This window comes from Neopelma chrysocephalum, unplaced genomic scaffold (genome assembly GCF_003984885.1).
Source record: "Neopelma chrysocephalum unplaced genomic scaffold, ASM398488v2 Primary Assembly neopelma1_117, whole genome shotgun sequence".
NCBI lineage: Eukaryota > Metazoa > Chordata > Aves > Passeriformes > Pipridae > Neopelma > Neopelma chrysocephalum.
In genome coordinates this window covers 617900-632891 of record NW_020897779.1, presented here as the reverse complement: position 1 = coordinate 632891, position 14992 = coordinate 617900, and the positions used below count along the sequence as shown (strand labels likewise).

At 46.9% G+C, this 14992-nt stretch overlaps 1 protein-coding gene and 1 long non-coding RNA gene across 7 annotated transcripts in view; one reads left to right on the top strand and one right to left on the bottom strand.

The window, feature by feature from the left end:
• Positions 1-14992, bottom strand: part of ARHGEF33 (Rho guanine nucleotide exchange factor 33) — a 32886-nt gene that overhangs the window by 3184 nt on the left and 14710 nt on the right. For all 6 annotated transcript variants that reach the window (XM_027696983.1, XM_027696988.1, XM_027696985.1 and 3 more), the window contains 12 exons: positions 14298-14462; positions 12585-12706; positions 11552-11694; positions 11077-11136; positions 9644-9856; positions 8888-9017; positions 8057-8189; positions 7185-7268; positions 6217-6300; positions 5297-5445; positions 4265-4423; positions 1582-2335 (listed from right to left, as the gene is read on the bottom strand). In XM_027696983.1, the coding sequence (XP_027552784.1) occupies positions 1582-2335; positions 4265-4423; positions 5297-5445; positions 6217-6300; positions 7185-7268; positions 8057-8189; positions 8888-9017; positions 9644-9856; positions 11077-11136; positions 11552-11694; positions 12585-12706; positions 14298-14462 (2196 nt within the window). The remainder of the gene's footprint in view (positions 1-1581; positions 2336-4264; positions 4424-5296; positions 5446-6216; positions 6301-7184; positions 7269-8056; positions 8190-8887; positions 9018-9643; positions 9857-11076; positions 11137-11551; positions 11695-12584; positions 12707-14297; positions 14463-14992) is intronic.
• On the top strand, positions 1698-11914 carry LOC113974134. Its single transcript, XR_003536456.1, has 6 exons — positions 1698-1821; positions 2732-2822; positions 5329-5403; positions 10813-10949; positions 11061-11152; positions 11609-11914. It is a non-coding gene; the product is annotated as an uncharacterized LOC113974134 (long non-coding RNA).

The following is a 14992-nucleotide window of genomic DNA, read 5'->3' as shown; positions in this document are numbered from 1 at the left end:
GCTGGCAAGGCTGGGAAACAACAGGTCACTTGGGCCTCAGGAACACTGGTACCTCTGCAGAGAGCTTGTTGCTGGCTCTGAGGCTGAGGCAGTGACAGAGGAGTAGAAGGATAAGCTTTGTTAGAGGGAACTGGAGTCTTTCTTGCTAAGCTTTTTGCTTAGGGAGAGCTTACTATCTCCTTTTGCCGGTAAGGGAGCAAGCCAGCCTGGGCAGTTGGAAAAACTTCCCACCCTCTCCTTTCTCCCCTAGGTCAGGGAGGCTTCAGGCTTCTTGAGCTGTGATATGTTGTAAAAGACTCTTCTGCTGGCTCTGCTGCTGTATGGTTTTATATCTGTGGGGCAGAAGGCTTCATTAGCACAAAAGCTTCTGGTAAATGTGCCTCTAAAAGATCTTTCCCTCTTTCAGGAGAGTGCCAAGCTCCTCTCAGCAAGACTCTGGACAAGACCCTTTTCTCCAATTCTGCCCACCACTGCCATGGTGACCTCCTTTGCTCTGCGAGGGAGAACATGTCCTGCAGTTTTGGACAAGCTCCACATCTGCACGCTGCTGTGGGCCACAGCTCTGTGCAGGTGAGTGCCAAAGAGCTCACAGGCTCCTGTTTCTGTGGGGCCTGTGTCCCCATGGCTTATCCCCTCTGCCTTATGTCCTCTGTTCAGCCATCCACCACCTCCTTTACTCAACAGGTTTGGGTTTTTTCCTTTTTGTTTGATGTTTCCTTGCTGCCTTTTCAGTCAGGCTGTTAGAACCTACCTCCCATCATTATCTGCATCTACAGCCTCATCTGTATCTTGCCTAGTTTTAACAGGAGGGTGTTTCTCCACACGACAGTGACAGAACTAGCTGTGCACCCTTGGCCTCTTCCCCAGGAATCGAAGGACATCTACTTCCTGGAGTGTAACAGCTCAAAGCTGACTTTGGACTGTCACTGCAGACTGCAGAAACATTGTTCCTCCAAGACCTGGTGTTCCTGAATGGTTACAGTGCTGCCTGCCATGTCCCATCTGAAGGACACGGTTGCTGGGTTCTGACTGTTCTCACATAGACTTTGGCATGGGTCTACAATCCATGCAACAAATGCAGGTGAAACAAAACCTGTGGACCAGATCCTTGCTGGTGTTAAATGGGTTGAGTTTGGCCAAGTCATGCTGGTTTACACCGGCATGACTTACCCAGCACTCCTCACAGCAGATGGAAAGGCACCTGTTTAACTGGGTGCCACCCATAGCACGGATTTCAAACAGCTTTGTGCATACTTTATGACCTGATCAGAACATTCACTTGTTGGGGGGCGAAGCTCACTGACAGGTGGAGACACACAAGAGGCTACCTGGTCTGAAGGGTGTTGTAGCTGTCACTCAGCCAGCTGTGCACCTTTAACCCCTGCCTGTCCCCGGGGAAGACATGTTTGAAAAGGAGCTGTCTTGTCCCTCCCTTGGGCATGTACATGCAGGTGAGGACTTTGAATGTGTGGACTTGAAAGCTATTTTGGCGTGTTCTAGTCTAACTGTATCTCAGATCTTTCTCCTGCTGCTGCACCACCATGTGCCATTTTTTTTCTCCTCCTATTTTAGCCTCCTTACTTCCAAAAAGCTCGGCTTTTCACCCGCTCCTCTCTGTGGGGGGAAGTAGCTCCTTTGGGAGCTTCGAGATGAAGCTGAGATCAAGTGAGGCTGAACATTCCTCTCCTGCTTCTGCTGCAGACGACTTCCACTGCTGCTCCGTGTGCTGTAGAGTCTGGTGCTCACACCCTCAGCGCTCCTCGGCAGCTCCTTCAGAGACCTGCTCAGCTGCTTGCCTTTGCTGTGGAACATCTCACGCTTGTAAGTACTGCTGCTCACGGGAGTGCAGCTCTTAGGCAATGGCTGTAAGGCATGGTCTGTCCTCTCTGGTTCTGAGGTGAAGTTAACAGGCCTAAGGAAGCAAATATCTAAGCTGGACTCGGAAGAGGCTGGAGAGCAATTATCAAAGAGAGCGAGGTTTTGAAAGGTGTCTTCTTCATAGGGGCCTGGCATGGTGAAAACCTCCCCAGGGTAGTCAAATTCTTCGTAGCTTGGTGCAAAGTTCCTTGCATCCTGCAGCAGCTCCACGGAGGTCCTGATGGCTCTCTCAGTGTTTCCCACCGCATCAGCTGGTGGTGCTTCATACTCCATTTCAGGGATGGATTGTAAGGGGGCTGTCAAAGCCTTGAGTTCCTGCTCTGTCAGCTGAGAGGATGCAAGGATGTTCTCTGGCCTCTCATGTTTTCTACTTTCCATCTCCCAGTCAGGGGGCTTTACAGCCTGGATGTTCTCAATCACGGTTGGCTGGGGTTTCTTCATCTGAGGCATCAAATGCCTTAAAAATAAGAAACAAAACAAAAAAACAGACAGAAGTGGAATACTAAAGGATGACAAAGACAGCACAACAAGCCCCCCCCCTTCATTCACCCAGCCCTATTGTGTTGATTTATGGCCCAAAGGTATTTTCCTGTCTTGGAGAATAGTAACAGAGCTGTCACTTACAGAAATTGCCTGACTGGTTAGGAGGAGCAAACTTGCAGAGACAGAACTGTTTATCCAGTAGCTTTGGCTGACTTTTGTACTCTACAGCATGAAATTAATAGAAACTGAGATGAGAAGCCAACTGCTCCATCTCTCTCCTGTTCATCTGCATTTTGGATTTTTATTTTCCTGCTCTTTCTGCAATGTAGGGGCTGTGCCTTACTTTCCTGTGGTCAGGTTGTCTTTTCAGGTGGACAGGATTTCTCTCTTGGGTAGGGTGGCTCTGTACCCAGAAGTGTGTCAGGATTACTTGGAGGTCTGCTACCCTCCTTGTGTTCCAGGTAAATCAGCAGTGCTCTGTTGGATGAGGTACTAGGTGCAGGGCGTGACCTCCATGGCCCTTAAAGAACAATAGTTAGGAAAGTCCTATGGCCGTCTTCTGGGGTCATAATGAATGGAGTGGGGGAACCTTGTGATATTCAAGATATGCAGAGTTCTGCATCTGGGACAAGATAACCCCATGCATCAGACCGGGCTGGGAGATTTGGGTTGAGCAGCAGCCCTGGTATGAACTCGGTGTTATAGCCAATGCCAGGGTAAAGATGAACTGACAGCATGCTCTCATGTCAGACAAGGCAAACCCAGCCTGAGTTGTATTGCCATATCTGCATGGCCAGATGTGCCTGGGGAGTTATTTTCCCCACTTCTGCTCAGTACTGATGAGGACCCACCAGGCCCCATGTTGAGCCCTCTGTTGAGGATGAATGTGGGGGCAGTGCCAGCTGAGGCTACCAAGATGGGGGCCTGGAGCATGATGTCTGTGAGAGGATGGAGATTGTCTTGGGCAATCTGGTGAGAAGGAGGCTAAGGACCGATCCAATAACACTACTACTTCAGGGGGACTTGGAATGATGGCGCCAAACTCTTCTTGTTAGTATCAAATGAGGTAAGGAAGCATAACAGCCACAAATTGTTGGCATAAGAAAAAAGGCAAATCTAGCGTGTTTCCCTAGTCCTCATCTCAGTTGGCACCTATCAATAAGCTGGAAATGGCCAAAGGGGAAGCTGTATGAGGAGCAGTTGAGGTCACTTGGTCTGTCAGCCTGGAAGAGACTGAGTCTGTAGCTTCCTCATGAGGGGAAGTAGAGGGGCAGGCACCAATCTCTTCTCTGGTGGCCTGAAGAGGCACATGGTGTGACTCTTGGGGCTGTCCAGTGCAGGGCCAGGAGCTGGACTCGAGGATCCGTGTGGGTCCCTTCCAACTCAGAATATTTTGTGATTCTGTGAAGATTGCCAGGTCCTACCAGTAGCTGCATCTGTCTTGAATTAGTCTGATGTCTTTTTGAACCCATATTGTACTTGTATCTTGTGATAGTGACTCCCATCATTCAATTATGTGCTGTGTGGAAAAGTATTTTTTTCCCTACTCTGAGACCTTCATCATGTTTCCTATCTCTTGTAATGTTCACAGTGAATAGTGCAGAGTGTTACTATGCACACCACTCTCAGGCCTACACAAATTCATATTCTCCCTGCTAGGCAGCTAGCTGTTAAGGCAGCTAGCAAGAGAGTTGACAGCCTTGGGTAGAGCTCTGAAACATTTCCTGCTTGTGAGCCACATGGTAGGGGATAGCAGGAAGGAGCCAGCCCTTAATCCCTCTATCTATATACAGGGAGTTGTTTTGAAAATGACAGCCTGTAACTGCCTGGTGTCACTGCATGGTATGGGTGAGGAGAGTTTTCAGCCTACTTTGAAAGCCACCTACTAGAACAACAGGCTTACGGGGTTGTTGTGCCAGAGGAAGGTGCTGGCGGGAATGATTGTATTGTCTCTTCAGTGTGGATCCCACTGTCCCGCATTGATGCTGCACTGGGTGTTGGAGAAACCTCCTGGCTTGTACACTGGGAGGTGAGACCCTTGTACAGCTTCACCAGGGATGACCTGAGGGAGGAGAAATCCATCGTCGGGCTAAGAAATAAGGCAGGGAATGAGCACGAGCATGTAGAATCACAGAAAACAGGACTGGGAGGGACCTTAATATTCCTGTTCACCTCTTCCCACCCCAAGGAAAACTTGTTCCACCTAGTCTGTTCCAGTCAGCAGGGCCTCCTGCTTTCTGTCCTGTTCTTAATGCCTCTTCTGACAGCAGTCCCTTCCCAGCAGTCTGCTCCAGCCCTTTACCACCCTCCATATTTGAAAGCTTCCCTTGAAGTTTGATCTTGTCCTACTTCTCAGGTAAATCATCACAAGGAGCAAAGGCAACCAGATTTTGAGTAAAAAGTCTTGTTTTCAAGGAATTGTTCTGAACTGCAACTTGAGAATCTACATTCATAGATCATACATTATAGTTCATCTCAAACAGGTTATGGGAGGCTTTTGTTTCTCCCACCCCTTCCCCCAGTAAAATAAGATAACCCTATTCTTTTGGAGTCTTAGCCCATGAGGGAAACATTCACCTTCACCAGGGCCTCAAGCTGCCAAAGCAGCTAAATCCCTGTGTGTTTTTCCACTGGGGAGTGACTTTGACATCAGCTTAAGGAATCAGCTGATCCCATGAAACACATGGCTGCTACGTTTAGAAGGATTTAAATGTGATTTTCCTTTCTCTCTTAGACAGAAGGGCCCACCCCAAATCAGTTTGGAGGCCAAATGCCGATAGCAATCCTTCTCCAGCACTCCTATACAAAGCATTTGTTTTATTTCAACAGAGCAATGTGCCTGTTGATCTTGCCTGGGCCTAAACCCCCTGCTGCCTGGATTCCTTCACACCTCCCTTCCCTGGTGATAGGGAGTATAAGCTGATGATGTGCTTACTTCTTCAGCTTTTTCCTCTTCTGTATCAGCAGGTCTTCATTGCATTGGAAGAGGAGACTATAGTGTGAGATGAAAACCCGGAGGCGCTGCACACACACCAGCAGCAGGTAATAGTCAGGATGCTCTTGCTCCGTGAACTTCAGGACATTCTGAGGCACAGAGGAGAGCAGGCTGTTTGGAGGGTGTCCTAACCCTTTCTAGGTAGAAGGTTCTACTGGAACCATGGATTAGTGCTCTGGAGTGCACGTGGCACTGCCCTTTGGGAGCTTTTCTAGGCAGCATCAGTTTCTGAGGGACTCGGATGGGGCCTACCTTCTGCTACTCCAGTGCAAATGCACAAGTAACCACATGGAACGTGTGGGTGATGCACTGGTTCAGCTTAGCTTTGGATAAATAAACCAGTGTCTTGGCTTTATGGGGCTTGCTTTCTGTGTCATTTGCCTTGCCTAAAATGTTTCAGTACAATTCTGTGAACCAGAACTCTTTTTATCAGCCATCTCTCTTTAGGAAAGATTGTTGGGCCCTAGGAGCCCTCTCAGTCTCTCAGCTAACGGGCATGTGGAGCACTCAGCAAAGAGCATAGCTGTTAGGTTGGAGCTCACAGGAGATGTGTCCCATCTCTGTCCTCCCATTCTCCCAGAGCAGCAGGCAGCAGACTTTTTGCCTTCCCAGAGGACAAAAGCTTGTTCTGTCAGGTCAAATGGAGAAACTGGCAAAAATAAGCGAGCTCCAGGTGAAAATTATGAAAATTGAGCTATTTCTAGCTGGCTTTCCCTTTCACCTTTTTTTTTGTTGTTTCAAAGAGCCCACTGGGTTTGCCAGAAGCCCTGTACCTGTATAGGCTCAAATACCAGCTCTGAATTAAGAGTCACCTGCTGTGATAAAAGTTCAACAAGACAGTTACCATCCTGGGGCCCTACCTGTAGATGAATAAGGTATTCAGGGATTCGCTGGACTATATGGAAGAACAGAATGTAGAGATCAGACTTGATTTCTTCTTCTACCTGAAATAGAGAAAGCAACTTAAGAGTCCTTCCCACCCATAAAACATGTCTGCTTCCAAATGGTTCTGTAGTTTAATGAGTAGTTGTGCTGTAAGTAGTTTTAAGAGTTCATAGGAGCACACCAGTCAGGTGGCAGTTGTGTGTGACAGCACCCTGTGACACATCTTCTTCTTGCTCATGGAAGGGACAGTTGCAAATCCTTCCACCAGAAATACTAGGATGAAATTGTTTAGGTTAGAGATTATCTATGAGGGACTCAGCCTAATTAAGCAGGGCTGTATGTTTAAAGGGCACTAGTTAAGTTTCAGTGAAATGCCAGGTATACACTGTTGTTCAGAATGAAGTTCTTAGCTGAGGCCCAAATGAATTGAACAAGATGAGATTGACTTCTAAATTAAAATGTCTTGGAAGCAAGCTAGTGTGGTTTAGTTATTGCACTTTAAAACTACCTTTACATGTAACTTTCCTAGTTTAGAGCAAGAATCAAGTGTGTGAGGCCAAACACCTGAAGCTGAACAGTGAAGACTCTAATCTATAAAGCACTTACAGCCTCAGTCTTGATCTCTCTGTTTGGATGAGTCCTCCATTTTCCAGGAGGCACTGTTTGTCTGGAAAAGGTCTGGATAGCACATGCATAGGCAGCTTTTGGGAGGTTTCATCTGAGACACTGTTTCATATCCCAGCAGAAAAATAGGTTTGGTTACACACAGTGTTAAAGCTGCCTTTTGTAGGTGTGTGTCAGCCATGGCAACTTTCAGGAAACTGGCATTTGGCAACAGAACAAGTGGATTGGCAGAAGAGTCCTATCGTGGGCAGGCATAATGGGAAGAGATCCAGTCTTGCATGTTGCCATTACATGTCTTTGAAGTAGGCAGGAAGTTTACCTCCTTCAGGATCACCACGTGGATCAGAGAGATGCATTCTGGCAGGTCCCTCAGGTAAGCAACATAGTAGTCCAGAAAATTATTCTTACAAAAGAAAAAGAAGAAAGAACAAAGAAACTTAAGAGAGATTTTTGGTCATAGAGCCAGCCAGAATGAGAAACTGTTGATTTCCCACCATCACTCCTGGAAGGTCATCAGTGCAGGAGAGCTGCTAACTGTGTGACTCTTTCAGGGCTCAGAACTTCTCACGAAAGGCCGATTTATAAAACGTATTCAACTGTTGAGCACAGTGTGTAAAGCCTTACAACAAGTGGGGAGGGGAAGAAAGGCTGGGCAGCAGGAAGCTTTTCTTATTTAAGACTCTAAAATTTATAAAGCATCAGATGAGTTTTTACACATCCTTGCCGGAGAGGTCCCTCTGCTCACCAGGGCAGACCTTCACCCTGAGAAGCAGATCCAACAAACCATACAGCATAAGAGGCCTGCCCACCTGCTTGTTGTAACTCTGAGCAAAGAGCAATGGGGAAGGGGAGTATCAGAAACACTCCCTTTTCACACTCTTAGTGGGAATACAGACATTCAGGCTGTCAAGGCTCATGTGTGGCTCCTGCAACCGAGTCTAGGTCTCATGCACAGATTATAGAGCTGTGCTATGAGGCTGCATGCCCACAGGTGTGTCTGGCACGTGGGCTCCCTGAACAATCAAATGCTACAGCAAAGAGGGTACCATGCACCAGGACTCTGCTCAAAGGAGGCTTGCTGAAAGGCCTTACCCGAGCCACAGCTTCACAGCACAGCCCCTCTGTTGCAAGGTGTTTTGGCCCATCAAGACAACATCATAACAGAGGAGTCCGGAGAGGCCTTTAACATACCTCATCATTTGTTAACTTCAGGAAGATGTCTCCTAGGATCCCTTGTCGTGGCCAGCTCAGGACTCGCTCCTGCAGAGCGTGAAGTAAATCCACATGCTGCTGGACCAGGAACCGCAGAGAATTGGGGAAAAAACTGAAGGGAGATGATTTCAAACTGGTTACACAGAGCAAAAACTCAGCCCTAATAAGCCTGTACTGCTGAAGTGAACCATTCGTGTTTGGTCAGCACAGTCTTGCACATGTATTATTAACTACACATATTATTGCTACTATAGCACAGGTATTATTAACTACTTTTGTTGGAGTCCTGGCTGCATCAGGAGGTCTGTTTTGGCTGCTACGTACATGCAAGAACCCTTTCCAGCTGGTTATTAATACAGTGTTCTGAAGGCTTCCTAAACTGACTTTTCAGTGCATTCTGTAGCTGACCAGAATTTGCAGAACAAAAAAGCCCAAGGCAATGCTGCTGTGGCTAATGAAGCAGGTCCTGAGCCATCCCACTGAGAGCTCCCCAGCTTTGTGTGTTGTCTCATTTGTCAGGCCCTTTAACAAGATAATCCATTGATGCAGAGTTGGTCAAAATATACTACTGCATTTCATGTTGGTTTCATCCAGAATCAGAATGAAGATGGTGAACAAAATGCAAGGACAGGTAGGAAAGTCTTTTGTCGCTGCAAAAACCTTCCAATGCTTCCAATTTTCAATTAGAAATAAACTAAGGGTTCAAAGATATCTGTGTGGATGAAAGAAAAATGTGTGAGAGGATGATGCAAAAAGAATATTGACTGAATAAAACTCCCCAAAAGAGAGAGAGCACACTAAATCAAATACCTTCTCTCTTTGGTGCTTCTTTTCACATCTGGCCCTTGCAACGTGGCCTTGATCTTCAGGATTAGGGAAAGGTTGATGACATACTTCCTTTCTGATTCCAGCAGCTCCAAAGCGATGTTCTGCCTTTTGGCTTCCAGAAGATAATGATTAAGTTTAAAAATAAGGAAATACTGACCTCAGGGACAGCTTCATGTTAGACTGGTGAACTGATATTGAATCATGAAAGGAGAAACTCTTTAAAAGTGATATCAATGTCTTGTCTTTGTGTGTCTTCTTTCCCCAAAATGTAAAATTCCAGCCTGATGCTACAGCATGCCCCAGACACAACTAGAGCCACTAGTCATGCTAAGAAAGCTCCAAAGCAAATGTGTTTTCCCCTATGAATACCAGATTTTTCTAAGAATAACAAAACAAGCAATCAAAGGCAAAACAACTCATATCAGGGTTTCCCCTCCAATTTCCCACAGAACGAGGAGTTGTATTTTTCACCCACTTAAGCAGCTACACTGCCACAATATCATCAGTACTCTAGATCTTGGAACAGAGGATGGCTGTCCTGGGTACAGAGTGATTCTCTCAGTCACACAGACCAACAAATTCAAAGGCCAGAGGTCTTGGAGTGTGAGGCCCTGTGACGTTCCCCCCAGCAGGATAAACTGGCCTGCGAATCTCACTTCATAGACGCTGGTTACCAACCAGTTCACACCAGACATGGATACAGCTTTGAGCCCCTCTAGCCAGTTTTCTAGTCCTTACCAGCCAAAGAGGGTTCACATATGATGTCTGCTGAGCTGTATCTGCTTTGGCCCATGTCCTTCCCTCTCTCCGGTTGTTCTTTGGAAATGTATTCATCTCCCCAGTCCTTGGTGTCCTTGGGCTGCTTCCATACTGTTGATGGCAGATGCATTTTTGACTGCCCTTCTGTTGCCAAGGAAGGCTTGAGGCTGTCATCTGTCTCCATAGCTGCTCCTGCCACAACAAACAGGGATACGGACCCTGGGATGTCAGTAGACAGAGTATGCTACAGCCAGCAGCTAACCTGTGTTTTCATCCAGTGGAAGTACTAGAAGGAGAATTTGAAGCATTTGTGCTTCACAGGGGCTGGGGCCTTGTAGTGTTAATTTACAAAGGAAGCGCAGTTGGTGGCACTTTGGCAGAAGTTCATGCTCTTCCAACGTTTATTTTCAGGCCAAATAAGGCCCAAAATTAGACATATGTTAGAGAAGAAGAAAACATGTTTCAAGTATGGTTGCCCTTCAGGGTTTTGGTACACTTCAGGACTTGATAATATGACACTTATTGGCAAGTATTTTAGAACGTATTGTTATAATTTGGATTTAAATGCCATTCTCAATGTGTGTAAACTGTCATAGCTCTTAACATTTTTGCTAGTGTGGTGTAGTGATGTTTGTTTGTGTAGTCCTACACAACAGCAGTAGGACTGATAGTCTGAGGTTACTGAATCACAGAGAAGGGAGGGAAGGGTGCAGTTGCATTAGAACCATTGGGTTGGAATTGCTCTAATGCAAATATTTTGAATTTGGGTTGCAATGAACCATTTTCCATAGCTTTTATCTCTTCTTTTTAAAGTGGATTTAAGCAAAAGAGCCATCCAGAACAGTGAGTGCTGCTACTGCACGCTGCAAACATCTAATGGTTGTTCTCATGTGTCCTTTGACTGGCCAGGATCCATAGTGTCCACTTACTATACCCTACTCTTACTTCTGACCAATTTTTAATTTTGTCAGGAGAACTCCTCTGTTCAGATGTGTCTACAAGGAACGTAGAAGCTGGTGGGTGAATAAACAGCTCACCAGTTCTACTGGGATGTTGTCACTGCAAGACCATCCCTTGCCAAGTACCAAAATGGTGCTGTCATTATTCTTTCTCACATCAGTAAGCCTCTATTCTTGCTTTCTGCAAAGGCACTTAGAATCTGAGAAATCAACAGCAGAGAGGCTTTCCCTGCCAAACATCAATCCTTGGCATTGACCATCAGGTATTGGACACTTCAGGGACACAGGTTTGTCCTCATATCTCAGCTGCAAGTATGAAAATGGAGGTATGTGGCAGATTGAAAGACATCCCTGTGAAATGTGTTCCCTGAAAGCCTTTCTTCAGTGCAGTAAAGCAAGCACTCTAATTGAATCATTGTCCTGCTCTTTTTTGACAGTTTAATATTTTCGTACCTGGACCTGCTATGACTTTCACACCTCCTTCTCCCATTGGCATGATCCTGGTGTCAGACACTGTTGAAGAACAAAGGTAGATTTAACAAGACAGTTGTAGAGCAGGCTTCCTCCTGCTAAGCCCTGTCAGTATGGTTAAATCCTCCAGTCTTTCACAGTTTTGCCATGGAAACTCTTTGATTCTGTCTCTGTGCCACTCGCACTATAGGAACAAAGATCCAGTCTGCATCCCTTTCCTTGGAGGAGGCAAGCGAGAGCTTTTGGGACTGTTCACAAAGCAACATCTCCTGAATCCAGGCCAGCACCAAGGCTGCTATCCTGAGACACTGTGCTGAGGTGTATGCACAGATCCAAGAGCAGTGCTGCTGAGGGGAGCACCTCTTTTTGTGCTGCTGGCACCTGAGGAATACTTAGTGATCTTTTTCTGAATTTTTTTCCTGAGAGAGGCACTGCATTTGCCTATTCTATTTCTTACCTTTTTCATAAGTCACATTGTGTAAAAGACTTGTAAAATCTTCATTAATCAGCACAGGTTCTGGGAGGTTAATGGATCGAAATGGGCTGCCCTGGAGAGGTGTTGGTACTGTCTGTGACCCATGATCATCCTTCTGTGCTCTTCTGTACAAATAAAGAACAAGACAGATGGGAAGTATGAATGCTACAGGTGGAGCTCCTATGCTACAGTTATGGCAAACATTACTGCAAGTACAACCACAGAGTTAGAAGTAGGACAACTCTAGCAGAGACCAGGAAAGGAGTTGGCTTTGATGGAATTGGCAGTTCGTGAACAATGTTCCGGAAATAACTTCCACTGGCTATAGGAGAAGGTTATTTCAAATCTGTTCTTCTGCAGAGCATATTTCATCTAATTAAATAGCTTAATTAGCTAAGGGGCTAGCCTAGATTTGCAAAGCGTTTGCATCAAGGCAAACACTGTATAGACTCATGATCAAAACTCTGTTTTCAGGAGGCTAATTAGGGCCAAGCTGGACAACTTGTCTGCTCCATCACAGCAGCAGTGTGGCCCAGCAGTGTGCAAACATGCTTCTGCGTGACTCTGCTCAGAGGAGAAAACACTGGTGACAGAAAAGCAGATCATGACTGCACCATCAGGAGCCCACTGAATCCTGCAAGCTTGGAAGGGGAAACTGCAGTGCTATTGCCTGGTTGGGGGTGACTTAGTAATACCTTCTGATGGTGGAGGTTTCTGACTTTCAACAGTATTCCTGTCCCAACATGTCTGTGTGTTCCACAGGGCCCTGGTTTCCCTGACAGCTGCTGAGGGCTATTTTGCTGTTGGAATCACAGTGGGGTGATAGCGTTTTTCTGCTGTGTTTGCTCCGTGGGGTAGGTGTCTAAAAGCTTGGGGTGAACTGAAGGCTAGCATTTCTGTTTATAAGCAGGGTTGACACACATGTCCAGCCAGGAAAATATTAAGAAATTAAGCTATACAGAAATTAACAAAATGGTAATTAGCATGTTCAGAACCCTGGACTTTGGGCTCTTACTTAGCTTTCATTTTCCGTGATTCCCGCCGCTTTTCTTGCTGCAGCTGCTCAATTTTCTGTTGCATTTCCTCCTGCTTGGCACTGATTTCTTCAATCATTGACTTGGCATCGCTGAGCTCCTCCTGAGAAACAGGCAAAAGCACAGCATTCCCAGGGTGCCCATCAGCCTTATGCTTTGAATGCTGGCTGGTGTGCACTGAAGACGCTTCAGGGTGCTGGGAAAGTGGCTGTGTGATTAGACACTCTTCCTTTGCAAGTCCAGTGTATGTCACACATGCCATGTACAACATGGCAGTCCTTAATTCTACAGGCAACTCACCTAAGCCAGCGTGATGTCACATGATTAGGGCACTGGGGGGAGATGGACACTTAGGACTTCATCCACCGCCAGCTGAAAGCACTGGGAGGACTCCCGCCTTTTACTGGCATTTGGAGGTGGACCTTAGGAAGCACACTTCCCTCTGCAGTTTTCCAGCATGGGTATTCACATGTTGCACTTGGTTCAGATCCCAGTGTGAGCACTCACATATATAAGCTTTTGCCAGTCAGGCCTTGGATCTGCATTTTTAGCCTGGTTTCCTAAGGAAATGAGGCTCTTTGTAACCTCCCTGTCAGCACGTCCTCCCTCAGGCAGTTTCAACCAAGCCTTACTTAGAGGTAGAGCTCTGATGCATGAAGTTCCTACAAGTTTCATGAATGTGAGCAGTAGGATGGAGGAGAGAGACTCAAGAGTTTCTTGTAAACCGAAGTATTTTCCCCAAGCAAGGAGATGGCTTCACTGGGAGCTCAGCATTTTAAGTCAATATGGGCATGAGGCAGAGGGAGAGTAGCCTTTGCCCCTCCTGTTTCTTGTGTAATTCCTTGTATCTGGATTTTAAATCCCCTTTTCCCCTATAATAATATCCTGGATAGCCCTGCCTCTGGTTGCTCTGAGACCTCTCCCATGTGTCCTTACACTTCTTGTTATCTCCCTTTCTCATCTGGCACCAAGGGTTCCTTTTCCCTGGTGCCATCTGTCTCCCTAGTCACAGGGTCAGTAATGGGCTTTTCCAGTAAGCAGCCCTCTTTAACTTCACAAAGTATTATTGACTCGGCAAAACCCCGTGGGGAAAATTTGCAGTTAAAATAATAAAAGAGTTCCTCTGCCTGCCTCCTCACACGCAATCATCCAGTCTCTGCATGGAGATGCTGGCTGGTTTAAAGTGTACATTAAGCCTTCTTGCTAGCCTTTCTCTCCAGTCCTTTGTCTTTATCCTTTTGGGCCAGATCAAACTAGGCAGCACTTCCTCCCAGCCATGTGGGAATGCAACTTCAAAAGGCTTTAGGGTTTTGTGTTAATTCGCTGCTCCCCATGGCATTGGTTCCTGCAGGAAATGCAGACCTGCCCCAGGGAGAGGTACGGGGCAGCCTGTGGACAGGCCATATGCCCATTGCATGTGCAGCCCAGAGCAAGGGTTGCTCGTGCCCAGGTAACTCACAGCACTGCCTTATGGACAATGAAGAAGGCTAAACAAGCCAGAGTATGGGCTACTTTTAGGTTGGAGCTGTCAGGGGAGACCCAAAGCCAAAGGAAGTACCCCAGCTATATCCAAAACAATTGCCTGCTCATTTTCTTTGCAAGCAGGAAGTATTGATGGAGGCAGGGGAATGCTTCCCTGTGCCACACAAGCTAATGTGACACGTGTGCAGCCTCCCCACAGGTCACACTCCTACCTTGAATGTGTTGAGGGAATTCTTCATCTCAGCCACTTTCTCCTCCATGGCACAGCGGCAGCTCTTGACCTTCTCTTCCAGGGCATACTCGCCATGCTGGATTCGTGACAGCTCCTGCATTGCTTCTGTGAAACCCGCCTTCAACTCAGAGGCCAATGCCTGCAACTAGAGCAACCACAAACACGGTGGGTTCAGTCCCTCCTCCCAGGTGCAGGTGGTCGTGTCCCCAAGGGTCACCTGTGGCTCAGAGTGGCACGAAGGCTGGGTGTAACCCATCCTGTAAGGTGCTGTCCTCTTTCTCCTCCTCCTGTCATGGCTGGGAAACATGGGGGGAGGTTTGGCCCCTGCTGCAGCCTCAGTACAGCGTAGGAGGTGTTTGTATTGGGCAGTCAATGTGCCTGGTTTAGGCTACGAGTTTTTTCAGGGTTCCTGGTGGTTTGCAGCCTGTCATCCTATAGAAGGAGAGGACAGCCTGAAACATGCCAAGAAGGTTTGCAATAACAGCAGCCAGATTATTAGTCTCCAAAGCAGCTGAGAAATCAAGAATGTGTCTGGTTTTGAGCAAGTCCTCCTCCCCCACATGCTCGTGGGGCTGGTACTCTCCCCAGACAGGTCTAACCCCTTGGTCTCCATGGGCTGTGGAGAAGCTCTGTCCTTTGTCAGCAGGCCCTTTCCATGGAAGGAGGCAGCTCTAA